General features: G+C 32.8%; 1 protein-coding gene across 2 annotated transcripts; it reads left to right on the forward strand.

Annotated features, from left to right (window-relative positions):
- Positions 1 to 12,027: 12,027 nt before the first annotated feature.
- LOC140816305 (ubiquitin carboxyl-terminal hydrolase 15-like) lies at positions 12,028 to 18,521 on the forward strand. 2 transcript variants are annotated; one of them, XM_073175489.1, is made up of 13 exons: positions 12,028 to 12,174; positions 13,892 to 14,349; positions 14,702 to 15,225; positions 15,298 to 15,425; positions 15,591 to 15,679; positions 15,796 to 15,881; positions 15,976 to 16,138; positions 16,336 to 16,459; positions 16,550 to 16,707; positions 16,795 to 16,879; positions 17,234 to 17,446; positions 17,581 to 17,642; positions 17,786 to 18,521. In XM_073175489.1, the coding sequence occupies exons 2-13, from the start codon at positions 14,063 to 14,065 to the stop codon at positions 18,312 to 18,314; spliced, it is 2,448 nt and encodes an 815-aa protein (XP_073031590.1). In that variant the 5' UTR covers positions 12,028 to 12,174; positions 13,892 to 14,062; the 3' UTR covers positions 18,315 to 18,521. The 2 variants fall into 2 exon arrangements, with proteins under 2 accessions (XP_073031590.1, XP_073031591.1); XM_073175490.1 differs by lacking the exon at positions 12,028 to 12,174 and adding an exon at positions 12,212 to 12,816.
- The last annotated feature ends 9,243 nt before the right edge of the window (positions 18,522 to 27,764 follow it).

A 27,764-nucleotide genomic window follows, 5' to 3' on the forward strand; every position in this document is an offset into this window, starting at 1 on the left:
TTGCGAGATACCGGATTCAGCCAGCATGGTTCTAGCTGCTTCTTTCAGTGTGCGGTTTCTTCTTTCTGCTACTCCATTTTGTTGAGGCGATCTTGCAGCTGATAGCTCGTGTTTAATCCCATGATCTTCAAGGTAGGATGCCAGATATTTGTTCAGAAATTCAGTTCCTCTATCACTTCTGATTCTGTTGATGTTTTCCCTTTTCTCATTGTGAAGTCTCTTGAGCAGCTTGATTAGATGGTCGGCAGTTTGATCTTTGGAACCAAGGAATAGTACCCATGCAAATCTAGAAAAGTCATCAATAACGACCAGAGTGTATTTCTTTCCCCCTAAGCTCATTACCGGGATTGGTCCAAATAGATCCATGTGAAGAAGTTCTAGACATCTTGCTGAAGAGTTTCTTCCCTTGCTTTTGAAAGTTGATCGAACCTGTTTTCCAAGCTGACAAGCATTGCATACTTTATCTTTGGCAAAGTCAACATTAGGCAGTCCAGATACTAGCTTAAGCTTACTAATAGTAGCAATGGATTTGAAATTTAGATGATTTAGCCTTTTATGCCATAGCCAATTTTTATTTCCATTTAGAGCAACGAAACAAGTAGATGCATTTAAATATTGATCATTCCATTCTACTCTATAGGTGTTTTGACTTCGATAACGAGTTAACACAGTAGAGCCTGTATTAGTTTTAACCATGCATTTTTCTTTATGAAATTCAACCGTGTACCCATTGTCACACAGTTGACTTATACTGATCAGATTGTAATATAAATTTTCTACTAGAAGAACATCCTTGATGATGATTTTGCCATGGGTAATCTTACCCTTACCCATAGCTTTACCTTTAGAGTTGTCACCGAAAGTGATTGTTGGTCCTTTGAGATTTACAACTTCTGACAAGAGATCTTTATTTCCTGTCATATGTCTTGAGCATCCGCTGTCTAAGAACCATGATGATTTTTCTAAGTTTTTCTTCTTTAGTTCCTGAAAATGAAAAATTGGTACCCCTTTTTACTTGGGTCCAGGGTTAATTAGACCCTTAGGAATCCACACTTGAATTATCCTTGCGGATTTTTTGTGATGTGTTCCAGGGTAATCATGATCGAAAACATACTCTGGTGATAAATGCAGTATATGTTGTTTGGGCCTTTGATTATCATCATTCAATCTATATCTCTTTTGAACTGGTCGGCAATTGTAGTAATTGCTGGGCTTGATCTTTGAGTGATATCTAGTTGATCCTCTGTATCCGGTTGGATTTGGCCTGGGTTTGCGCCAATATTGTTTGGATTTATCATTATGATCATAACGCAAACCACATCGCCTTCCATTATTCTCAAGATTCATATTTTGAATGCCTTGATCTTTAGGCTCATCATGTTCATATACCGAGCTAGATCTGACAAATTTAATTGATCTTAAACTGTCTTTTTCTAGCAACGGTTGAGTTGAAGCTTCTGAGGTATTGCAATCATTTATGCCGTAACCCAGCCCAGTTCTGTCTCCGGCTGGTTTCTGCATTTCATGCATCCTATCAAGAGAAGCAGAGGACTTGTTCCACTTGCTGATGGTACTCAATAACCGTTTGTTTTCTTTTAATGTAGCATGGAACACTCTTCGTAAATCATCATTCTCAGCTGCTATCAGACTTAGCTTGACTTTCAAACTTTCAACCTCTTTGTGCTGCGAACAGCTAGAGAGAGTTAATTTGTTTTTTAAGTCTTTCTTTTCTGCATCAGCTTCATTGAATTTCATAGATAGTCCTTTGAACTCATTTACCATATCGTGAAGTGCTGTAACAAGATCTTCTCGTGTAAATTCTTCAGAGTTAAAATCAAATACCATTTCATCAGTGGCTTCTTGATCTTCCTTGGCCATAAGACACTCGACTTTTTCGTCTTCACTTTCACTCGAAGATTCTTCAGAAGAGGACTTTTCTGACTCTGTTTCAGCCCATTTGCCTTTGTCTTCTTCTGCAACTAGAACTCTCTGATTCTTTTTCTTGATGAATTTCTTGTCGTTTTTGAACCGTCTTCTATTCTCCTGTTTCTTTTCATCCTTCTTTGGCTTATTGCATTCTGCAATAAAGTGTCCATTCTTCCCACAGTTAAAACAACCTTGACCATCCTCAGTATGGTCCTTTTTAAAATAAGGTTTATTTATTTGAGATTGATTGTTGCGCATAAATTTGCCAAATCTTTTAACAAACAGAGACATGGCTTAATTGCTTAGTTGCTCAGCCGATTTATTACTTGTGGACTCTTCGACCGGAAGAGTCACTGTAGCCGCTGCCAAGGACTTTGTTTGTTGGGTTGTGGACGGCTCTTCTTCGGTTCGTATCCCAAGCTCAAATTCATATGCTTTAAGATCAGCAAATAGATCATGGAGTTCCAGTTTGTTCAGATCTTTTGATTCTCGCATGGCTATAGTTTTCACATCCCATTCTCTGGGAAGAGCTCTCATGACTTTCAAGGCAATTTCTCTGTTGGAGTACTCTTTTCCAAGTGAGGTGAGCTCGATGACAATGCTGCTAAATCGCTCATCAAATTCTGCAAGAGTTTCTCCTGGCTTCATCTTTGCATTGTCGAATTTTTGAATAGCCACTGTCAGTTTGTTTTCTTTGGTCTGATCATTTCCTTCGCACAGTTGAGTGAGTTTTTCCCACATTTCTTCTGCAGTGGTGCAAGTCTTGATTTTGGCAAACATGTTCTTATCCAGAGTCTTATAGAGAATATATTTTGCAACATTGTCTAAGTTTGCTTTCTTTTTATCCTCAGCTGTCCATTCAGATCTGTGCTTCTCTACCATTTGAGGAGCACCTTCAGTTGTACCAACAGCTGTGTTTGCTTTCATGATCTTTATTGGTCCATCAGTGATTACAAACCACATATCGTCATCATGTGCTGCTAGATGTGCCTGCATGCGAATTTTCCAATCATCATAGTCTTCTTTGAAGAACATAGGGATTTTATTGAAAGATGCCATATGATTCAAAAGATATCAGTGTTTGAAAAAGGATCCTGCTCTGATACCAATTGTAGGGATCGGGAAAGAGTTAAGAGGGGGGTGAATGAACTCTTTCAAATTTTCTTATTTAAAAATATATTTTCAACCGTTTTCAGGCGGTTCGAAAAATTCTTTCTCAAACGGTCGAAAGAGGTGAACTACTGAAGTGTGCGGAAAACAGTTCAAATTTTTCGACAGATATTTCTAGAGGTATGATGAACTAAACAACAAGAATATGAATAACACAAGACAGTTTGCATGAAGTAAGAGACACATAGTTTTTATGGATGTTCGGAGATTGAATACTCCTACGTCACCCCTTCTTCCTTTGTTAGGAAGGATTCCACTAAAAGACTTTGACTTTACAAATTGTTTGTAACAGCCCAATCCAACCAGGACTTATTCCACTGCCTGTTTTGGAACTCCTAGTGATCACTTTACACTTCTGGAATTTAAGAACCCTTGGTTCACCAGACTTCCAAACTTTAATCAAATAACCACAGGTTATTGATAGAACAGTAGATTGTTTTAGTAGCACGAAAACATCCTTGAATGATCAAATTTGTGTCTGTGGAGCTGCGTGCAAATGAGCGATGATAGAAATGAAGACTGTGAAAGCGCTCTAAGATCTCTGTGAAGCAAGCTGAGAAACTTTTGCAATATATGTATGAGTTGTGTGGCTTGCTTGTTCTTAACTTGCATTCTTCCCAGATGATATAGCCGAATGACTTAACGGTCAGAAAGTACAGTTAACGTAAACCTGAGCTTCTGAATCAGATAAGTCACTTTCTCATTTATGAGCAATAAATGTTCGCATTTAATCTTCCTTTTGCTTATCATAAATTTGAAGCTCTTTACTTGAGGTTTACTCCTTTAGGCGACTGTGCATATAGCATCAGGTCACGAAAACTCTCTCTGGACGTCTTTTCTGGGAAGGAGAGATAAATGCACATCTTCCTTGGAATTGATGTGAGATCGTTGACTTCGAGAATTTGAATGCATTCAACCGGTCAGAGAATGTCGTTTAGCCATAAGTGAGTCTCTTAAATGAACCGGTTCACTCTCGCTATAACTTAGAGAATAAGCGGTTAAATATCAGCGGTTGAGAATTTCCAGCCGCGGTTGATTACAACTTTGTCATACACCAAAATTTCATTTCTTAACACAATCCAAATGTGACGTTTGAGTTGTTTTACGATTTTAAAAGATTTAATTAATGTTGCATCGTTACATCGGTTATAACTTTTGGTAAAGCGGCAAATGCATGATCTTACAATTGGTATATATAAGAGTCAAAGTTATGAGATCTACATAGATTGCAATTAGTGTAATTATTGATATTGTTGGAATGCAATAATTGTCCTTGTTGGATACATCGATCGAATCATGACGATTGAGCTACTATACTGTTTAAAATATTTGAGTTGATGTGTAATATCTATTCTAAAAAAGGAAAAAGTTAAACAAAATTCGCAAGGAGTTAAAAGCGATTGATATTTAACTTAATAACAAGTATAGGGGTTTTATTTTAACATCATTATGATAATTTAGTTAATTAATAGAATTTTATTTGACAATCACTATATGCACTCCATTAGTAAAATTTACTATTCTCTTAATTTTATTTTTATTGTTTTTCATTGTGAATGATATTTAGATGAAAAATATCTTTGTTAATTTGAGAGTGCTGTCATTATGTTATAATCATACAAATTGAAAAATATTATATACATAAGTGAATATATCTGATTTATCGTAATGGTGTATTTTTATTTATTGTGTTTTGATATATTTGGATTAATAAATACTCATATATATATATATATATATATATATATATATATATATATATATATATATATATATATATATATATATATATATATATATATATATATTCGAGGCCATACAATTAATGTGTTGGAGAATACTTGTCAAAAGATTTTTATCACACGTATGTATTCGCGGATCTTGGCATGAGTATGCATGTGGTGTGTAGAAAAAATGGAGAAAGAAATATGTTTTTAAAATTTTAAAATGAAAGTTATCAATTTTTTAAATTTAAATTATTGTATAAAAAATACGATGAAAATGTAAATGTAGAACATTGAGATCAGAAAAAGTTTAGAAAAGATTGAATGAACACTTTTAAAATTTTGGAAAAATTTGAGATGACCTTAACAGTTGTTAAATTCTAATGTTTTTCCTTGAATGACTAGAGATAGCTGGACAACTTACAAGATTTTAAAATGTGAAAACGGTCCGACTAGATTAGTAATTTAATACATTCAACGTAGATAGCCTTTTAACAAAGTGGCTAGATAAGTAAATCACAGCTGATAGAAGTAAAAAACTTAAAGTAAATAAGATGAGATATATATATGGATGTTCGGAGATTAACAACTCTTATGTGATACTCATTGTCCTATATCTTAAAAATTAAAAATTTAAAAAGAGTTTATAATGAGCTTATAATGGAATTCTATATCAACTTGAGTTAATCATTTTCGTATAGCGATGACGAATACGTAGTAGTTGCTATAGGAAACTATTGTGCAGCCACGCAGGCCCAGGGCTGAGGCGTGACATCTTACGTCACCCCCCTTCCACTTAGATACAAATCCAAGAAAAGACTTTGATTTATACAACTCTTGTACAAATCTACTTCAATCAAGATTAATCGTTGGTTGAATCGAAACTCTTAGTGACAACTTAACAAAGAAAATTCTGATTGTCTTTGGAACCATTGGTTTAGACATATACAACACAATTAAAACAAACGGATCTTGTAGGATTCTCAAAAAGAAAAAAGAAAAAGTGAACATCAACAGACAAGTTTGGACGACTAGAGTTGATAAAATACCACAAGTTGATCTTTGATTATCTAATGTGAAATATGAGTGTGTGCTGTAGCTGCCAATCCAGCAGAGTTGTCAGTCAGCAACTAACAGTCCATATTTCGAAACTCTTGTATTGTAAGGCCTGTGACATTATCTTTATGGATGCAATCATAGTCTTTATGATAGTCCATAAAACTTTACTGGTATGTACTTCATTACCAGGAACGAGAAGTTTTGTGAGTTAGGTTATATGAGTTATCATGAGGGCTGTGATTGCAAAACTCAAAAAAGGCAGTTTCATGGTCCTTACTGGAGAAATGTTAGATTAAACGCACATGAGTGAGAGTAGTACTGAGATGAATGACCTTCTAGAAAGTTTGCATGTGTCAAGCTGCTGACATTGCGCTACTTGATCTGGTTGGTTAGATGAGTCGTAAAAGAGTTATGTCAAATCTTAATATGTAATAAATATTGTCTCTGTTAGGGTGACTAACGGTAGAAATTTGTAATATTGATATATAAGGGATATAAGATAACACTAACAGATAGACACGTACATCTCCAAACTCATTGGCCTAACAGCCCAACCATTAGCACTCATGTAGGTGCACTCTGCACTTGCGTCTTGGCTAACAGCTATAGTGGTATGCTGTCGTTGAGTTACCAAACTTAAATATCTACGTCCAAATATAATGACTATAATGGTGAGTATAGTCGAGTCCACATGGAACAAGAAATTTATTTATTTCGAGTAAAAACAGATAAAAAAGAGTGATTGTTGGATAAGAACAAAATAAAATATTAAAGCTAAAATCAGAAAGTAATAAAATAATAATAAACCTAAAAAAGAATTAAATAACAGTGATGAATGATTAATGAATAAGAAAATTCAATCGCATCGAGTTCTGATTCAAGGGATTTCCATTATTAAATTGTATCACTGTTCATCGGCTAACATATTAAATATTCACGCAGTTACAATCAATTAACCTTATAGTTACAGGGATAACAACTAAAATTCTTGTGTTTTCGTAATTTAATTGACCAAACTCAGCATCCAGTAAAAACTTATCAATAATCAACTGGGCGCGATAGCGTTCCATATTAATTAAAATTATCATTTTCGTTTTCTGAAACAGTTAATCATAAAATCTAACAATTGAGATAGCTATAATAAATAAATTTAGTTTCATCGATTTATTTAAATTAAATATGTTATGATAGCACAACACACTATTCTATCGCTACTTTGGTACCAATCTTTTATTGGATCACTGAATTCATGAAAAATAGTAGAAAATTATATGTCAAATTAAATTGTCAGATTAACCCGACATAAAAATTTTCTTATAATTAAATATAAATCAACAAATATTTGAACAAAACAATAATATTAATTAAAACGCAAAAAACCTCATAGTGACAAAATTGAAATAGTAGAAAACTCCCATTAACCAAAAGAAAAACCTAATGTAGAAAATATCTCAAAAAAGAAATATAAACTTTTTTGGAATAAAACTCTATCTAGTAATTTTTTAATCTAAAAAACATCTCTCTCCAAGAATATTTTTAAGTCAAATATCATAATTTTGACTCTAAATTTTGGCATAATCTTCGCAAATTTCGAGATTCACTCCTGGAAATTCTGATAGCTTCAGTTTCACATACAACAGAAGAACAGTCACAAAGTATGATCACCCTTTGTTCCAAGATTTATTCCGCACTACAAGAAAAGTGGGTTTCCGCGGCGTGCAATATGCGTCGCGGAAAGGTATCCGCAGCGTGCATTGCACGCTGCGACGCACGCTGTAAAGTTGAAAGCCGTCTTAAGTTTGACACTATTGACGGCGTGCGATTTACGCTGTGGTTTAGTCTAATAACGGCGTGCAGAGTATGCTGTTGATAGTTAAACTATTGACAGCGTGCATATGTACGCCGTTAATACACTATCTGCAGCGTGCAATGAATGCCGTTAATGTTAAAAAAACATATAAATCTTAGCGACGGTTTGTGACAAATCTGTCGCTAAATATTAGCGACAGTGTTTAAATGTAGCGACAGTTTGCAACTGTAACGATGATATTTAAATTTAGCGACGGTTTTATAAACCGTCGCTAAAATCTGCGTAAAAATAAAAAAAAATTACTTTTATAATTTAGAAATTTTTTAAAAAAATACAATACACCTATGATAAATAAACTCATTATATTAATTAAAACACTTAAAAATTAACCAAAAATCGAAACAAAAAAATGTACCTAAATCGAAGTTAAAATCGTTTAAGAAAGAAAAATTCTAAGTGTTGTAAAATAGTGTGTAAGAAACTGGAACGGAAATCGGATATTTATACACAATTTGCGACTATTACCGACGGTTTTCCAAAACAACCGTCGCTATGAGCGACGGGTTATATATAATCGTCGCTGATTTATGGCACGGGGCGACGGTTTACTGATAACCGTTGCTAACCGCGACGGTGTTTTATTGTACGGTCGCCGATTTAGATCGGCGACGGTTTAAAAACCGTCGTACTATTTATATTAGCGACGGTTTTTATAAAACCGTCGCTAATTGAAAATTTCGTAACATTTTCCACAGCGTGCTATCAATGCAAGCCATGAATGCATATGGTATTAACAGCGCACATTATGACACGCTGCGGATAGTATGTAATATTACTTTCCGCAGCATGCTTTTAATGCACGCCGTTAATGTATATGTGATTAACGGCGCGCATGAAACGCACGCCGCGGAAAGTATATAATATTTACAGCACACATAAATGCACGCCGCAGATATTACTTTCCGCAGCGTGCTTTTGATGCACGCCGTTATTTCTGTCAAGTACAACAATATTAACAGCGCACATATTATGCACGCCGTTAAAAGCACTATTCGCAGCGTGCTTTTAATGCACGCTGTTGATAACGTGCTGCAGAAAATCATTTTTCTTGTAGTGCCGTTTCACAGCTTTATAAAAATCACTTCTTTAGCTCAAATTTGCTCCAAGACCATTAAATTACTTCCTACAATAAAATAGCACCAAAGTGTATCGATTAAGCATGTCGGAAATGAAATCAATATGAAATATGATAACAAAAAAAACAAACTATTATGAGCCTATGATAAGATTTTGGTTTAATGGTAAACGTTTGTGAAATAAATTAAAATTTACATTAAATTAAAATAATGCCTTATATTATTTTATATTGTTTCTACAAAATATATAATATATCTTCTAGTGATTAAATCATATTTTCTATAAATTAAAGTTTTTTTATGTTGATATACATTTAGGTTATGTTTGGTAGTCATGATAAGGGAATGATTATTTAATAATCATTCTCTTATCTCGAGTTTTGGTTCTTTTTTTATTAATCTACATGCCCTTGATTATGATTGAAAGCCCACACTATTTATGTTATTTGTGTGATTAAATATCTCTCCTCAAAGAGTGTGATAATTAATAATTTTTTAATATTGATCATGATAAGATTGTATATTGACCATAATACCCTTGAATTATTTTGTTCAATATAATATGAAAATTAAAATTATTGAAAATTTAATAATTAATATAATATTTAAATTTTTATTATATTTTTTAATAAATTAATTTTATATATTTTTTATTATTTTCAATGAAAATAAATTTTAACGCAAATCTATCTTAAATTAAATTTTTATAAATTTGTAATCTTGTTAATTAATTTTTTATGAAAATAAATATTTTTTCAATTTTAATTTTTTTAATGATTTAAATTAATTTTAATAAATATAAATTATAATTATAAATATTTAATTATCTATCAAATTATTTTAAGAATATTTATAATTATTTTTTAAAAAAACAATAATATTATAATTATTATTAAAATTTTATTTAACATTAACATTCAAAATATTATTGCTATTTTAATTATTAAAGTAAATACATATTTACAAATTTATTTCTAATAAATATATTTAAATTAATTTTAATAAATGTAAATTATAATTATAAATATTTAATTATCTATCCAATTATTTTATGAATATATATTTAATTAGCATTTGAGGTATTTTGATCATTACAATAAAATTTACAAAATTAATCCATCATTTTAAAATCATACCAAACATCATGTTATTTATCCCACCATACTATTAATTCATATATCTCATTTTTAATCACTCTAATTATTAATCATTTACCTATCCTATCACACGTACCAAACGGAACCTTAGATATTAAAAATAATTTAATGTAAGATATTTTTAAATGAATAATTTTACAAAAATGATTAAATGATCAATTTGATAATTAAAATTTTAATTTAAGATACTAAGATTGTTAATCTCTATATTTCTTTTTATTGAAATTATGATTGTTAGAATATTTTATATGATCCAGCCTCTTATCTTATGTATTTATATATTTTTCAATTGGTGGATCAAGTCAAGCAATTCAAACAGATTGCCAAGTGTTCAAGCCTTTCATAATTCTATCTTTAAGAGATCATCATATCGAATCCTGATCGACTGTAATCTTAAATGAAATACACGTGTTTAATTGAAAAACTTCAACCACACAACAGCATGTCAGCTATGAGAAAATCAATGTGGATAATACTACTCAATTCGTTGAATGACGACTATCAGTTAAAGTATAATTGCTCAATATCCAACCAACTATCGAATAACATAATGTTTCCTATACCGTATATGGTTTATAAGCTTTTCCAAAAGTTAGGAGCTAAAAGTTGCAAAATCAAAGAAGCATTAAATGATCACTTAATGATACGTATGATGACTGAAAACGACAAGATCATTAGTTTAGAAAATAGTACAGATGATCGTGAAAAACATTTCTGAGCATCGTAACTTTTCAACCAAAAATATGAAGATTCAAATCAGTGAAAACCCACTATCAATTGACCACGCACTATAAATACTCATATACTAGATATTTGAGAAAACTCAAATTATTATACTTCAAACGGCTCGATTTAGCACGCACATATTAGAATCGATCAGATCTTCAAGGATCATATTGTGATGCCCCACCAAGTCAAGTTTTTCAACCTGACATTGGATTATTTTGTTGTTTTCTGGTGTATCAACGGTTTCTAAACATCTAGAAATTTTTGAGCGTACACTAAGAGTTTAAACTTAAGCAGTAATAAGTTCTAGTTAAATTTGAGTTATTACAAAGTGTTGTAAAACAAAAGTCTCTTCCTAAGTGAAAGAAGATGTGATAAATTATAAAGCAAGCACAAGACATCTTTTGATTTTAAAAAATAGAAATAATGCATATATTAAGATGAAATATAAGTAACAATCAAATTATTTTACAACAGTTTTAATTTTTATTTCTGTTTTATTTTATATTTATGGATATGAACAAATTTAATGATAATTTTTTGTTATTTTTGAAAATATGTAGTTCTTGATAATCTGATTTAAAAATTGAGAGTCATTAATAAACTTTATCATGCACCAGCCGGTGACGTTCTCAATCTCTTAATAAGACACAGCTTGAGTTCTGTTTCAGCACACCATCATTCTTCCCAACAAGATTGCAACTTTTTTTTAATTATTATAAAAGGAATATTCCCCAAAAAAATTATATTTAACTCAGATCTATTTTAGCAAATGACTTTTTGGAAAATTAGAGGATTTTATGGACTTATAATTGTATTATGAGTAGTCATAAATAAATTATATATATATATATAATATAATATACAGATGTGCACGGTAGGTATGATGAAAAATAGAAAAATTGTGCCTCCAATGGGTGAGTGACATCTCATCGGTGCTCAAATAGATGTGCACGGTAGGTGTGCAACATATCAAAACAGTATATTATATATATAACATCCAGTTTGATATGGTTTATTATAAATTTATATATAATCTACCTATTTTATTCAGGAAAAAATAATGTGTATATATGTATATATATGTATGTATCTTATAAAGGTATATATTGGTTGGATGTGGATTGAATGCAAGTTTTATTTATATTTGATAACAAACTCTAATTAACTAATATAGAAAGAATAGAATGCGCCGGTCAACAATGGAAAAGGAAAGGAAAACTGAGCGAGACCACTTTCATGTCTCACGAGGGTCCTATAATTACAGTTTATATACCAATAAAAACACAACACGTGTAACTCCTAGGTCATGCGGAGGGGTATGCTTGCGTGTGGGTGGTCACAGGGGAGTGTACCCCACAGTCTATAAGGTTGGACCAACAAGTAGCTCAAGTGTGAACATAGTGACATTCTAATGGATGCTACACCACCTCTGTGGTTTTCTTGCCAACACTGCCTAGAAAATGGTACAATTCAAACCAAGATGATTTTTTTTTGGTGTTTTTGTAGTTTTCTGGGTGATTTATACTAAAATCTCATTCAATTTATATGCTTATGGATCTTTGTTTGCATTTTAAGCTTGTTTGCTTGTGTTTTGTCTGTGAAATCTTTTAATTCAATGTGTTCTATGAGTGGGTTTTGCTCATTTTCTTGAAATCTACTCAAAGATTGGATTTTTATGGCATGGTGTAGTGAAAATTTCGAATCTTTTTCGACTCGTTACGCGAAATGTAGTAACTAATTTTAGGTGCTCACCCTAGAGGAAATGTTGGCTTCTAGAGTTCTCATGTTCTGGGATTTGTTTTACGCATATGAAAGATTTAGGTTTTTTCGTAATCTTGAAGTTTTTATCAAAAATATTAACCCTTCTTGTGGGCTAGTTGAAGCTGAAGTTGCGATTTCCTTTATGGGTTGTTATGTTGTTCTGATACTTCATATGATTAATGCTTGTTTTGTTTCTAAAATTAGTCATTGGAACGGGGAAGTGATTTTCTTTTTTTTGCTGTTCATTACTTGATTAGCTGGTTTCGGCATGGTGGTTTATGCCTTAAATGTTTGTTGGGAGAGCTGTATTGGCACAAAGCCATGAATTAACAAATTGATTGATAGTATGTATAGATTCTCTTAATTAGGAAAAAGTAGAGTTCAAGATTTTTAGAATTACAAATTTTATTTGTCGTTTGCTTGTTTACACGCATTTCTTGCTCAGACTATCCTTCGACTCATTTGATGTGTTTTTAAACATTCAAGATTCGAGTCCCAAGACCGTTCCATAATTCTAAGCACTTATATATTCTGACCATTTTTTCCTGTTTAGAAACCACTTGCTAGCTATATGCATAGACCTCCCAATGTTCCTTTACAATCTAAGTCTTTTTGATGTTTCAATTAAAAGTATGAAGTATCGCTAATGGTTTCGTGAAAAATTGTTAATGCAATAAACCATTATGCAAAATAAATTTATGATAATAGTCTATGATCTTGTTATTCCATGTGAATATTACATAATGTTAGGAAAGTAACTAAAATAGCAACTACAACTCTATGAGATTACTCTACTCGAATGAAAAAGTAAGCAATTCAGATAAGAGAATTGGTTAAGCTAGTATGCACCTTGAGGTTCATTCAGTAATGAACGCTTTGAGGATTTTGTTTGTGTGTAAGGTGCTGTATGCCCTTTGAAGTTTTGGAAGCGTCGTGAAAAGCATCTTTTAATTATTTTTAAAAAATGATTTCTGGATGCAAATACTCTTCTAGAAATGTCCTTATAAGACAATTTCTCGGGCATCAGAAATTATGGCTTTTAGACTCCTGTTTTTAACTTTTTTTTAATTAATTAACAAAAATCTAAAATTTCTTTTGATTTTTGTTTTCATAGAAAAAGCACTTAAAAATGTCTATATAGCAAACTTCTGTGGAGAAACTGGCTCATAATGGCGTGTACAGGTTCATGCTATTGAGTATTGACTGAATAATGAGATTAACTAGGTGGCACCAATTCTATCGAACAACATTACTTCCGGAAACTTATAATTCCAAAATTCACTTTAAAATATCCTTCTTTTTCTGAATTTTTGAACTTACACACATTGATAATTCCATGATCATGATCTTGTTTTCTATTTACATGTTTTAACTGTATAGTATATTTCCTAATATGATAGTCAATTTTCTCATTGACAGTTGTTTTACGAATTAAGGAGCGCGAGCACTAAAAAGAGCAAGCGATGCACACAGTGATACATATATGGAACCCTGAATATTTAAATGCTGTGTTAGTTTGTCTTGAGGAATTTGTTGTTTGGCAGAGATTTTTGTTGCGGGACTATTGGCCATGAGTATGCTGGTTTTGACATGCTTGGGTCAAGGGATATCGACATTTCTGCTTTGTTTCTTTTCTTCGTTGCACTCCCCCTTGTTGCTTATTTCTTACTAGGAAAATGGAGTGAGGTTACAAAGAGGAAAAATAGGATAAGTCTAATTTCCAAAAGTGCTGTTGAGGAAGCTCTTCCAGTTGAAGATATGGCTGTGGGATGTGTCATTCCCATGGTGAGTGTGCCGAACAATGGGTTCCATCATTGCGCCAGATGCTTTGGTGCAGCTACTACTCGTTGCTCCCACTGCAAATCAGTTTGGTATTGGTATGATTGATTGTATACTTACTTCATCTCATAAAGCACTTGTTAAAAGCGTGCTATGGAACCTTGTCCCACATTGAAAATAGCCTTCTAAGATAATGCAATAGGCTCTTCTGGCAATTAGGTTAACTATTTTTTCTAGCAAAAATGAGTTGAATGAAATATAGTTTCTTGCGGACCCTATCACAGAGAGTTGCTTGCATGTGTTCCCTTTTCTTGTGGGCCTAGGGCTTGTTAGACGACCTCCATTTGTCTATATTTTTCTACCTTCTTGTGACGCCGAAGGTCTGATATCAACTTTCTTTTACTGAAAATGCTGAAAAATAATACACAGTTACTTGCAATGTCAATGTAGTTCTGGAGGGTGTCAGATTACTCACTGGAGGCAAGTTCACAAGCTCGAGTGCCATCAATTAGGAAACAACTGCCAAATCTCATCTCTGACTATCCCAACTGAAGGATCTCGTGTAAGGATCTCGGTTGATCAAACTACCGAGCCCAATATATCTGAATTCAATGTGAAGCACCCAACTCTGGAGAAAAATTGTGCAGGGGACATCATTTCTCCTCTTCGAAATCCACCAACCTACTCCAATGGAATGAAAATCGATAAATCTGGAAAACATGTTAGCCGAAGATCCATAAATAAGTCATCTTGTTCATTAATGAATGGAGATGCTGATCAAGAAATCATGTTTTATGAAAGTGGGATGGTTAAAAGGAAAAATGCTAATTTTGATGAAACAAAAGGTTTGAATTGCTTTCTTGAAAAGACTTCAATGAACAAAGCAAAAGCCACAATGCATTCTCGCGTTGACAAACTGCAAAAATCAGCAAAATCTGCGGTGAAAATGTCTAAATGTGATGCAGGGGATTCAAGTAGGTCCATGAACAATTATTCATTATAGCAGTCCATTTTATGTACTCTCTTACCAAGTTATGTTGTTGTAGGCATCCCATTACAGGAAAACAATCTTGTTGCAAACCTTGAAATCAGGAGGACAATGGATTTGCCAAAGTCTGTGAAACTTGACCGTCAACACTCAGAAGATAGAATAAAGAAGCAACAAAAAGTGCAGGTTAGTTTTCCAAAATGATCTCCTGAATTGGAGACATGCCTTGAGCCAACACTATAAAAATCAATGGAATATTAATTATCTCGAAAATTGGTCAATTTTATGAAATTTGTAATTTATTTATACGTTGAATGGATACTCATATATTGGACTTCCTTAAATTGCCAGATGCTTTTTCCCTATGAAGAATTTGTAAAGTGCTTTCAGTTGGAAGTTCTTAGCATGTCTCCTAGAGGACTTGTAAATTGTGGAAATAGGTAAAAGTTTGATCTTACAGAACAAAACATCAAGGACTTCAAACTCTAAAGCTTAATATTGTAAAATAAATTTTGCTGTTGTGTTCAGACTAAATATTTTTTATATTGTTGTGCAGTTGCTATGCCAATGCCGTGTTACAATGTCTAACATCCACTAAGCCCCTGATCATTTATCTTCATCGTCAATCACATTCTAGAGCGGGTAATTATTTTTATGATATCCCTCTGAGAAGTTGCTGTCCGACATTACTTTGCAGTATTTGCTGGAATTCATAAGCATATTTAATACAAATCAGGTTGTGACAAAGCTTGGTGCCTCATGTGTGAACTTGAGCGGCACGTAATGATGCTACAAGAAAGTGGATATCCGCTATCTCCTGGAAAAGTTCTCATGTATATCCGAAGTCTTAATTCTCAGATTGGCGATGGAAGTCAGGAAGATGCTCATGAATTTTTACGGTGCGTTAACATTCATTGAAACTGCTGTGTGCGTCTGTTGAAGTACTTTCAGTTTTGACCTATATTCTCGTCTTCAAAAATAATTATGCACGTATGGGCAATGGATGGGACAGCCAAATTTAACATGTTTTAAAAACTTATTTTTAATTTTGGTGCAATGGAGCTTTTAACCTTTATGAAATATCTTGCATTTTCAGGCTTATCATCGCTTCTTTGCAATCTATATGCCTGGAACGTCTGGGTGGAGAAAAAGCCATTGATCCCTGGCTACAGAATACAACCTTTGTTCAATATACATTTGGGGGTCTTCTTAGATCCAAGGTGTTTTTTCAGACCCTTTAAGAACTCTCTTCTTTGTTATATTGTTTAATTTCTCTGCGAGATTGAACCAAACAACCCTTTGAGTACCAGGTCAAATGTTTGAGATGCCACCATGAGTCAGAGCGACGTGAAAACATAATGGATCTAACTCTGGAGATATTTGGTCGTGTCGAGTCATTGGAGGATGCATTGACACAGTTCACAAGTTCAGAAGATCTTGATGGGGATAATATGTATAGATGTGGAAGGTGTTCAGTCTGTTGATTTCTGCATTATTTGTTTGCAAGGCGCGAGTTCTCCAGTTTGTTGTATAACATTGTTTTGGTTCTTGAAAGGTGTGCTTCTTACGTTCGTGCACGAAAGCAATTGAGCATAATGGAGGCTCCAAATATTTTGACTATTGTATTGAAAAGATTTCAGGTATTTTTTATGTGGAAACTATTGTCCCTTGTATCCATATATATTTAGATGGAAATATAATAAAATGGATTTTGATTATTTCTTGAAAGTATATAACAAAAATAAACTTTTATTGGATTTCCCTTTTCTTTTCGCTCGGCAAAATCTTGGATTCAAACACAGTATTACTTTTCTGGAATAGGGCTTCAACACTGAATCGAACCAGTCTCCCATCCTTCATTAGTTTTACATTCTTGAGATTCTCACTATGAAGTGCATGAGTTCATCTTTGGATAGCATTTTCTTTGTTCTAGCTGTATTTTATCATTTCAATTTGATCATTCGTGTTGGTGAATATTGTGCTTTAATTACCAGGAGGGAAATTACGGCAAGATAAATAAATGCATAAGGTTTCCTGAAATGCTGGATATGATCCCGTTTATGACTGGGACAGATGACATACCACCACTTTACATGCTCTATGCTGTAGTTGTTCATTTGAATAAATCGAACTCATCATTTTCCGGTCATTACATATCATATGTGAAAGATCTGTCGGGCAACTGGTTCAAGATTGATGATACAGAGGTACAATCTGTCGATATTCTTGAAAGCTACGGAAAAATAGCTTGTATTCACTCGAGTGATTAAACGTTTTTCATCGTTTTGTTCTCTTTCGTGGTAAAATTAGTTTGTGATGCCGCATTTATTCTCATTGGCAGGTGCAACCAGTACGGTTGAATGAGGTGATGTCAGAAGGAGCATACATTCTGTTCTACATGAGGTAAGAGTATGCTTCATTTCGAGCATCTCTTGTACTTTAAACTAGAGGTTCCAGTGAGGATAATCGAGCTCGGCTCAAGCTCATATTGTAAATTGATCTAGGCAACTCAAACATGAATGTTTTCCTTGTTTCTACTGTTTCAGGTCCTATCCGCGTCCTGCTAGAGCATATGGTGGAAGAGTCCGCAGTCAACAGTCTCACACCATGCCTAAACAATGCTCTTCGAAACTCGAAAAATCTTCAGAACCAGAGCAGAGCCAACTTCATCACAACTTCAGCAGAAGAGACCCTCTTCTGGATCATAGAGGATTCTCTCTGAAAGGGGATAGAAGTAGATCACCGATCACGAGCAATTGTTCTGAGTTCACAGACGCCACATCCAGCGACTGGTCCCTCTTTACGAGCTCGGATGATGCCTCTTTTACCACCGAAAGCACCATAGACTCTTTCAGCATTGTTGATTACCCAGATTCAGCACCGTTCTCCTCAATCTTCCAATCTCTTTATCCGAGCGGTAAGCCTGAGATGAGATTCGCTCACGAAGAGAAGGGCTATGTTTCAGCTTCATATTTAACTCCTCCAAGCAGAAATTGGAGAGGGGAGACAGTACGACGGGCTGACATTCTACCAACAGCGTATCTGTATACTTCCCAGAAATCGATCCCTTCGTGAATTCTGTGATCGTTTGTGAAACATGATTCTTAGGAATGCATGCAACTATTCAAATGACTAATTACTAATTGGCTACCTAGTTGAAATTGTCTCATTTTTTTTGTTTTCCAAATTTAGTAACGAGGCATATGAAACCTTAATTCTAACTGAAGAATGCTGTATTTTAGTTGGAATTGTTGGTCAATATGATTCATTCATTTGGCAAAACTATTTTGCAAACTTTATTTCCGAAACTTATAGTAGCTCGTTACTTTAACAAAGGTTTACTTGCTAAGTATCCGAACTTGACTTTTTCGATGAATTCTGCTCGTGACACGGATGGGGATGGGACTCATACTTCATCAACGGCAGCTGGGATCCCTGTCCAGAGCGCATCATTCTTTGGATATGCTCCAGGGACTGCAACAGGAGTTGCCCCAAATTCGGGGTTGCGATGTACAAGGCCCTCTGGGATGAAGGGTCTTAAATTTCTGATATTCTTGCTGCTATTGATCAGGCGATTGCGGATGGTTTTGACGTGCTATCTTTGTCATTTGGCCGTCCCAATGCGCCCGGCCCTCCGCTGCCTGGAAGATCTTTTTGGGCGCCCGACGTCTCCTCCTATCCGCTTTTGGAGCTCGGGTTAGCTTCCAGCAGTACAATCGTTTCGAGTTTTCCTTACTTCTTGTTTAGTTTTCATCCCTAAAATCCAACAATTAAATCTTGATCATAAAAATTATTTATTCGAACATTTTCCCAAAAGAATACATAATAATAAACTTGCAAAATATAATGCATCAATAAAAATTTTAACCGATCAAAAGATATCTAATTTAATTTCTTATATTTATCAATTAGTTATCTAAAATTATTTACATGTACTTATAATCTAATACATAATACCTATATATATACCTAAATTTAAGTAAAATCTTAATATATCATTAGGGTGATAAAGATATATAAAATATATAATAGAGGTGAGTAGAAACCAAACCAAACCAAACCAAATCGCTAGTTTGGATTGAATTTAGATTGGTTTTTAGCCGACCACGGGTTCAATTGTTTTTAAAATTACCAAAATCGGAAAAATTATTCTGGTTCAGATTTATATTAAATCAATCCAAACTAAACCGATTATATATATATATATATATATATATATATATATATATATATATATATATATATACCAGCACTACCGATAAGGTATGTTTCATTTCCTAAAAAATGTTAACTGTTCATAAATCAAGATTCAACACCTGTTAACTGTTATGAGTTAATTAATTAATCATAAATCACCATGAATTAAAACTTCACGTAAAAATTTGCCAAATTACTTTAAACGTTATTTGGATATATTGCTACTTACCTACCATGTGATTTTAGACCCGGATGATGGGTTCGGATCCGAAATTATAACGGGTATCCGACCTGTTTGGGATGGCTATAAAAATTTAGGTATGAGTATTAAATATTGGGCCGTCTTTAATTTTATTTCTTAGAAAATAAATATTTGTATAATTAAAATCATTATATCATATATATCACAAAATAAAAAAGAGGATTTCATTCGTGCATAACTATCAAATAATTTACTCAAATCTATGGGTCCTGCAAGAATTTATGCTTAATAAGAATTTGTGTTATAACTTATACGCACCACATGATTGTAAACTAATATCCACGTGAATGGATATTTTTTATTATAATAAAAGTGATTTTTTTTATTTTTATGTAATTTGTATTTTTTTATTTTTGGTTTTTTTGGCAAATATGATGGACTCCGGTGGTCGAACAACGAGCAAAATGAAATTAAAAAAAATACAATTACAAGACTAAAAATAACAATTAATTATAATATGACCAAAACTGAAAAGAAATGCAAGTTACAGGAATGAAAACGCAAATTCATTGTTAATATAACCAAATTGAAAACAAAAATTTATAAACTCAACCAGACCCATGAAAAAATATTACTTTTCAATGTAAATATAGATCAGATCAATTCATCACATATATAAATATGTGAAACCATATCATAAAATATTACTCTTTCACTAAACAACCATCATGTGTACTTTTTGTGTTTATTATGTTTCATCGACATATTTTGTTCTTATATACAAATACAATAATATATATATACACAGAAATTTAATTTAATCTCTTGATCATTCATCGTGGGCACTCATATATATGAGCACCGCTGAGTTGACGTCTATCTTGAAAATTAATATTTTTGATATAAAAATAATATTTTTCATAAATTGGATCAGATTTGAGATCCTTCTCAGAAAATTAATGTATGAGATGATCTCACAAGAGTTTTTGTGATATATATTAAAAGAGTGACACAAAATTAATTAAAAGTATGTTTATTATGAGACTGTTCAATGCGATTAATATTTAAAGTGAAAAGTAATACATCAACATAAAAATTAATATTTTTTCATGAATTATATTGAATCAGAAATCCGTTTCACAAATTAACACATGAGACAATATCACGTGAGTTTTGGTGATTAAATATTATCATATTGGCTTTAGAGATAATGATATGTTTAAGGGTCATTAATTATTATTATTATGAGTCAATAGAATCAAATAAATGGATGGTTCACAAGAAAAATGATCATCTGACCATTGACGATAATCACTAAATTAAGTTTACGAACACGCCATATTATTATGATTACATCATTTGTAATATATAATTGTATAAGGTAACGTCTTGTGATTGTTTGATTTATATAATATAATTTCACCTAATATTTGTTTTAGTCGTTTAATTAGTAAGTTCTCAGTTTAAGCAATCTGATAACTCTCCTATTTTTGCAATTTTAATTCTTATATTTTGTTTCTCGGAGTGTTGACGCAACGTTAAGCATGTCAATAATAATATGTACTAGTACAACGACTACGATATATTTTTATAATTTATTTGATTTATATTTAAATGAGGATCAAATTATATTTATAAGAAATAATGAGTGGCTACATTATAATTTTGATATATGAACTAAAAAATAAATTAAAAAAGAATAAAAAAGACCCAAACAAAAATTGAACCTACAACTTCATGATTAAGAAACATAGGCTTTATCCACTAAACTACATGTGACTTGCTTTTATTTTTTAATACTTTATTAATATATATAATTAGTAATGTAGAGAGTGGAGGATGAAGGGTATTTTAGGTATTTTAAAAAACAGACCAAGGAAGTTACTCTAACCTATTCAACCTTAATAAATAGTAAGAGATAACATCATTAATATCAAATATCATGTACCGTAAACACTTCAATTTGGCCAACAAGACGATTAAAAATAAACTACATCAAGTTCGAGGACCCAATAATTTCCCATTTTTCTATCCTGTAAATAGTATTTTTTTTATTAAATCATTCTTTCCATCTGCACTTATAACATTAAATATTCTTATCATGTCAAGGTTAGAAATATATGAGATATTAGTCGAACCTAAACGTCCAGACAACACTTGGTAGGATAGGAAGAATATCGAAAATTTCATGAAATATAATATGTTGCTTAAGTATTAAAGAAATAGCAATGACCTTTCAATTGTCATATTATTTTAATATTTGAATGATGTTTGAATTATGTCATTGCATTTGAATTTCGGGCTATTTTATTTTATAACTCAAGTCAACATTTTTTTTAAAAAAATAACCTTATTTAGTGTATTTGTTCAAGACATGGAGAGGGTAAATTTTTAAAAGAAATGTTGAGTGGTCTATTTTCCCAAATAGACCAGGTCTACGATTAAAGCATAAAATTTAACAAAGCCTCTATCAAGATCCTCTACTGTGGGCTGCCCACAGCAGACCCGGCTCTAGGGGTAGGCGCCCTAGGCAGCCGCCTAGGGCCTCTCTTTTTGTTAGGGCCTCTAATATAATTAGGGCTTTAGTTTTGAGCTTTTTTAAATTTGAAAGTGGACTTAATCAATAGGAAAATCAAGCCCGAAAAAAAAATCATCAGTTTTTATGTGATATTTGTATATTTAATTTTAAAAAAATTATATAAAACATTCACCTAAAAAAATAGCCTAGGACCTCCAAATTTCTGAAGACGGCCCTGGCCCACAGTAGAGGTGCTGTGCCGTCTCTTTTTTTTTTCGTTCGGAATCTAACAAAAAAAATAAATTTTTATTAGCAATTTAAAAAAAAAAGTTGAAAAATTATATAAAAAGAAAAGTAATAAAAGAGACATTATTTTACCCCCCACAATATATATTTGTAATCAAAAATAAAAATATAACTTTAAATTGGATTTTTATTAACATATTTTAATATAAAAAATATAATTTTGATTTTGAAATAATTAAAATATAAAAATATCATTTTTTAAAAAAATATATATATTTTTAATAATAGTGTGAAAAAAAAATCCATAGCACAACACCTCTCCTGTGGGAGAACCAGACTAGAGGATCTTAATCCTACAAGTAGATATCTAATTTAAACGTCTACAATTGTACGAACCCATCCAGCTCCGCCTGCCACAAAGATGCATATCCCAATCAAAATTGGGGAAAAAGTGGGGTAGACTTTTTGGCTGATCTGGACAGCAACTGCGCGATCTGTATATACAAGTACTCATTTTGTGCTTCTTTGATGCATACTATCTTATCGAAAAATCCCTTGAATGGAGAAGGAAGCGAACCGGCCAGCAGCGATTGCCATAGACATGAACCGCACTGCTGCAGTGCAGGACGAAAACCCAACAGCATGGAGCCTCTTCGCCAAAATTCGCTCTGTGGTCTCCGTACTCGTAGTCAAAATCTTGAAAAAGAATGATCAGCCCTCCATTATTTTCGAGCCGCCGCCACCCGAAGTTCCAGTGGTAGCACTACGGTTGGACGCAACAGCGGAGGAGGAGATTTCACGGTCCAGGACCACCACTCCATCGCCTGAAATAAAACCAGGTTTACAGCACCCCGTTTTCAAGATAATAGTGGAACAGAAGCTTGGGAAATCCATGCTTATTATCGGAGTCCCCACTGCCATAGCCGTCTTAGTTTCCGGCGGCTCCATCGGCCCAAAAACCATAATGTTCTTCACGCATATAATGGTGTCGGGACTTTGCGTGGGAGGTGTCGCGATCTGGAACGGGATATTGCTTAGAGAGACGTTTCCTCGTGAGGCCAATGTGATCGAACTGCTGGGCAACGTCTTGGTTTTGATATGTTTAAGTGGCGTGGTTGGTTCATTTCTGCTGCGAGAATTCGTGTGGCTTCCAATTCTCTGCGGCGGTTCGTGCCTCTTCCCTTTTATTATCATGATTCTGCAGAGCCGGGGCATTTAAATAAGTAATTCCAGTCAAATTTAAAGTTCAGAAGATTACATCCATTCCAGAACGTACTAAAACCAGGTTGTCCTACGATTAGGATCATCTGACAACAGCAGATTGTCACGTTTTTAAATTTATGTTTCACGAGGTCTATTCTCCTAAATTCCCTACCTCCCTTAACTATATAATATAGTCTTATGCCTTGGAAGATGCATAACTCAAACGTTAGATCAATCAATAGATTTTAGTATGCGCTTATAGTTATTTATATTTTCTGATATGTTATGATACATGAATTTAATCATATGATTTATAGATTTATTTTTACTAAATCTCCAATACATTTGACTAAGTATGTATATATATATATATATATATATATATATATATATATATATATATATATATATATATATATTGTTATAAACATACATATACAGAGACGGATTTATGCCGCCCAGCACACTTTTTTTTAACGACGGTTTTTCAAAACCCGTCGCTAATTTTTGCGACGGTTTTAGTAAAACCGTCGCCGATGTGGATCGGCGACGGTTTTAATTCAAACAGTCGCTATTAGCGACTGTTTTTGAAAAACCGTTGCTAATTAATAGCGACGGTTGTTTCAAAAACCGTCGTACATCAATGTCTTACTCCAATCAAGTCCCGTCCATTTACAAGGATGAGACCAAATTCATCCCATATCCTCTGATCCGCCCCACCTCAATTCTACAAAATTTCTCTCCCTAGTCCCAAGCCCTTTAGCGACAAAATAGAATTGCTGACTCCCGAAGAAATCGAATTGCTCATCGGCAAATCAACAATCCATGTAAGAATCGTTTATACATTTTTTATTTTGTTTTTTATAGCTTATCTGTGCGTGATTTGTGGTTTCTTGATTGTTTGTTGTTGAGTTGTTGATTGACTATTACTTGTTTATTTGTTTAATAATTATTTTATTTTTGTTTAGGATTATAACTTGAACTATTTCAAAATGGAACATTAATCTTGTTTTGACATTACCTGTGTTTACTGCCACTACTGAGCAGGCTTTTTCAACAATGAAGCATGTGAAGACGGCACTTCGCAATAAAATGGAGGATGACTTTCTTGCCGATTGTTTGACACTCTATATTGAACGAGATTTACCTAATCATATTGATGTAAATTCTATTATTGATGAATTTTATGTTTTAAAATCTCGTAGAGCACAACTTCGTGGAACGACATAATGTAAATTTTTTTTAATAATATATAACTTATCATATTGAGTTCAAGCCCCCCAACTTCTATTCCTGGATCCGTCCCTGTACATATATATATACATATGTGTGTATATATGTATATAACAATTACATATGTGTACATACATATATGTATATGTATATATATAACAATTACATATGTACACATACATATGTAATTGTTATATATATACATATACATATATGTATGTATGTTGGCTTGGACTATGTTATACCGAGAGTATTATACCCAGTGTATTTTTATAAATATGAATCTGATTACATGTTCATGAATAAAGAGACGTGAATTCACGCGCAAAATCATCCGAGTCAAGTTTGGGTGTCGGTTATGATTGCGTGGCCTAAATGGTCCCTTTTTTAATGCATGTACCAAAAAATATCAAATAGATCATTTGTGTAATACCAATAAAAAGTGATGTAGATAGATAGTTATCGTTAAAGTAGTAGTTATGCATTTTACGTATCTTCTTCACGAAATTTAATTGAAATTTTCATGGAAGCTGATTATATATCATTTGTAGAGTGAGTCTGATCACGTGAGACCGTCTCACGGATCATAATCTGTGAGATGGGTCAACTCTACCCATATTCACAATAAAAAGTAATATTCTTAGCATAAAAAAGTAATACTTTTTCATGGGGACCCAAATAAGAGATCTGTCTCACAAATACGACCCGTGTGAGACTGTCTCACACAAGTTTTTGCCTCATTTGTATAATCTTTTTTTTAAAATTTAATTAATCAGACATATTTTAGGAGCATTGCATCTGAGTGCGAACATCTTTGAGCTTTTTAACTCAAACAACAAGAAAATCTTCTCCAAAACTTTTTGCAGGATTGAGGATGATCCGCAGCTTTGTTTCTGCTCGACTCCACCATTCACATCTATATATATAGAGCGTACGTGGGAGTGTCGAGGGTCGAACCAGGATTTTGTGCTCGGGTGGGTTAAAACTAATTATAAAAATCATTAAATTTTACTTGGGAAAAAAAATCTCGTGAATCAAAATACATAACAAATCTAACATATAATGATGTGCAATATTTTAACATAATGCATGCACGAAATAATAAATATATATAATATATAATTCATTATTTAATCAAACAATTTTAATCGTAAAATATTTTCCTTCCTTATTTTATCATTCAAATTTTTTACATTTTTAGTTTAATCTGGATATTTATGTTAAAAAAAAATTATTTTGCAAAGTTCACCAACTGCAGAAAAATGAGTTGATGACAATTAATCTACTAGACCTTTATCAAGGCTTTTTATAAAAAGCCCTAGTCTTTCCCTGTTTATGTAAATTTTATAGTATAATTTTTTATAAACAAAAAAATATCATCCATAAGAGAGTAACTGTTAGGATCGATGATGTGTTTAGAGATGATGAATAAACACTTTAAATTTTTCTCTAAAACATTGTTAAATAATGCATCCGATTTTGATAGGATTAACTATACAAGATTTGATTTTTCCAAATCTTAAGAAACAGTCGGACCACAGATAGTGCAAAAAACTGTCCGATTATTCTTCTGAATATTATATACTCAAATATAGCAAATAAACAAGATAAGTAAATGCAGTGAAAGAAATAACACAAAAATTTTATCGATGTTCGGATATTCAAGCTCCTACATCACCCAATCTTCCACTTAGGAATGGTTTCACTATAATATTTTGGTTTTACAATTCTTTGTAACAACCTGAATCAACCTTATGACTTATCTATTAACTAAGTCGTACCTTCTAGTTAACTCAAATGCTTGAGACACACAGTCTAACAACTAATACAACGCAAATGAAGTAAAGAAGTGAATCCTCGTATTCAAACTATCGAACAACTCTTCAAACATTCTAGACAGAAACGGTCGAGTAATTTGACATTAGCCCTTGATGACCTTGATGCTATGATAAATAATATTCGATGCAAGGGCTGGTGATCAGTAATTGATTTATATCAAAGTGATAAGTGCTCAGAAATCCTTTCAGATAATGTTTCAAGTGTGTAAAATCTCGTAGTTGTTAAATTTGCAGTTTTTTAAAACTTTGTCATTCTCTATTTATAGTACTTTTTGCATCTTCTCGTTCAACATTCGAATGTAGATAAATAAATGAGCATTAATATAATAGTACTGATTTCACCGTCCTTACTTATTTTATCGTACACTTTAATTAACCAACTTTTTGATAAAGTGTGTGAGATACTTGTAAGACATGTGGCTTGTATATGTGAGGATGACTTTACTCAACCGCTTATAAATGTACTTCGATAAGGTGAACGGATGAGTAGCTCTTATGCCACATACTTGTAAGCTTGAGCGGTTGAGTAGATTAAACACTCCGCTGATGATAAAAGCTGTTGAATAGCTTTGCATCGTTAGACAAGTTGAACGAATCTGAATCTTCAATGGACAGTTGTGTACATGCAATACATTGCAAAGTTAGCTTGACCTAATACAATAATTTATTATTTTTTATCACCAAAACTGAGAAATTTAACAATTTCTCTATTTTTGATAATGACAAAACCTAAGCCTCAAAAACATAAACTACAAGAAAAAATAAATTTCATTGCTGCAAAGTAAGAGTGAAAGCAGTAAATCATGATACACATAAATATATATAATATATACAAACAATTATACTACCTCCTATCCACCTATACTACCTTCTAAACCAGGAAATTTCACCACCTCTCTTATTTTGATCTCTCTTTTTATTTTCCTCTTCAACTGCTCTTCTCCTAGTTTCTTCTCGTCTCTTTTTGTCCTCTTCTTGCTCGTTCTTCTCGTTGTTCTTCTTCCTCTTTTTTGGCTTCAACTTTCCGAAAATTATCTAGCATTTCTTGTATTTGGGTGTCAAGGGTAGCCTGAAGACCGTCAATACGA

This window comes from Primulina eburnea, chromosome 16 (assembly GCF_022965805.1).
Source record: "Primulina eburnea isolate SZY01 chromosome 16, ASM2296580v1, whole genome shotgun sequence".
Taxonomy (NCBI): Eukaryota; Viridiplantae; Streptophyta; class Magnoliopsida; order Lamiales; family Gesneriaceae; genus Primulina; species Primulina eburnea.

Bases quoted from the DNA above. Each gene is read 5' to 3' on its own strand.
- LOC140816305 (XM_073175489.1), top strand. From the start codon at position 14,063: ATGCTTGGGTCAAGGGATATCGACATTTCTGCTTTGTTTCTTTTCTTC. The intron at 15,882-15,975 runs GTAATTATTTTT...AATACAAATCAG, and splicing joins TCAATCACATTCTAGAGCGG to GTTGTGACAAAGCTTGGTGC. The intron at 16,139-16,335 runs GTGCGTTAACAT...TTGCATTTTCAG, and splicing joins GATGCTCATGAATTTTTACG to GCTTATCATCGCTTCTTTGC.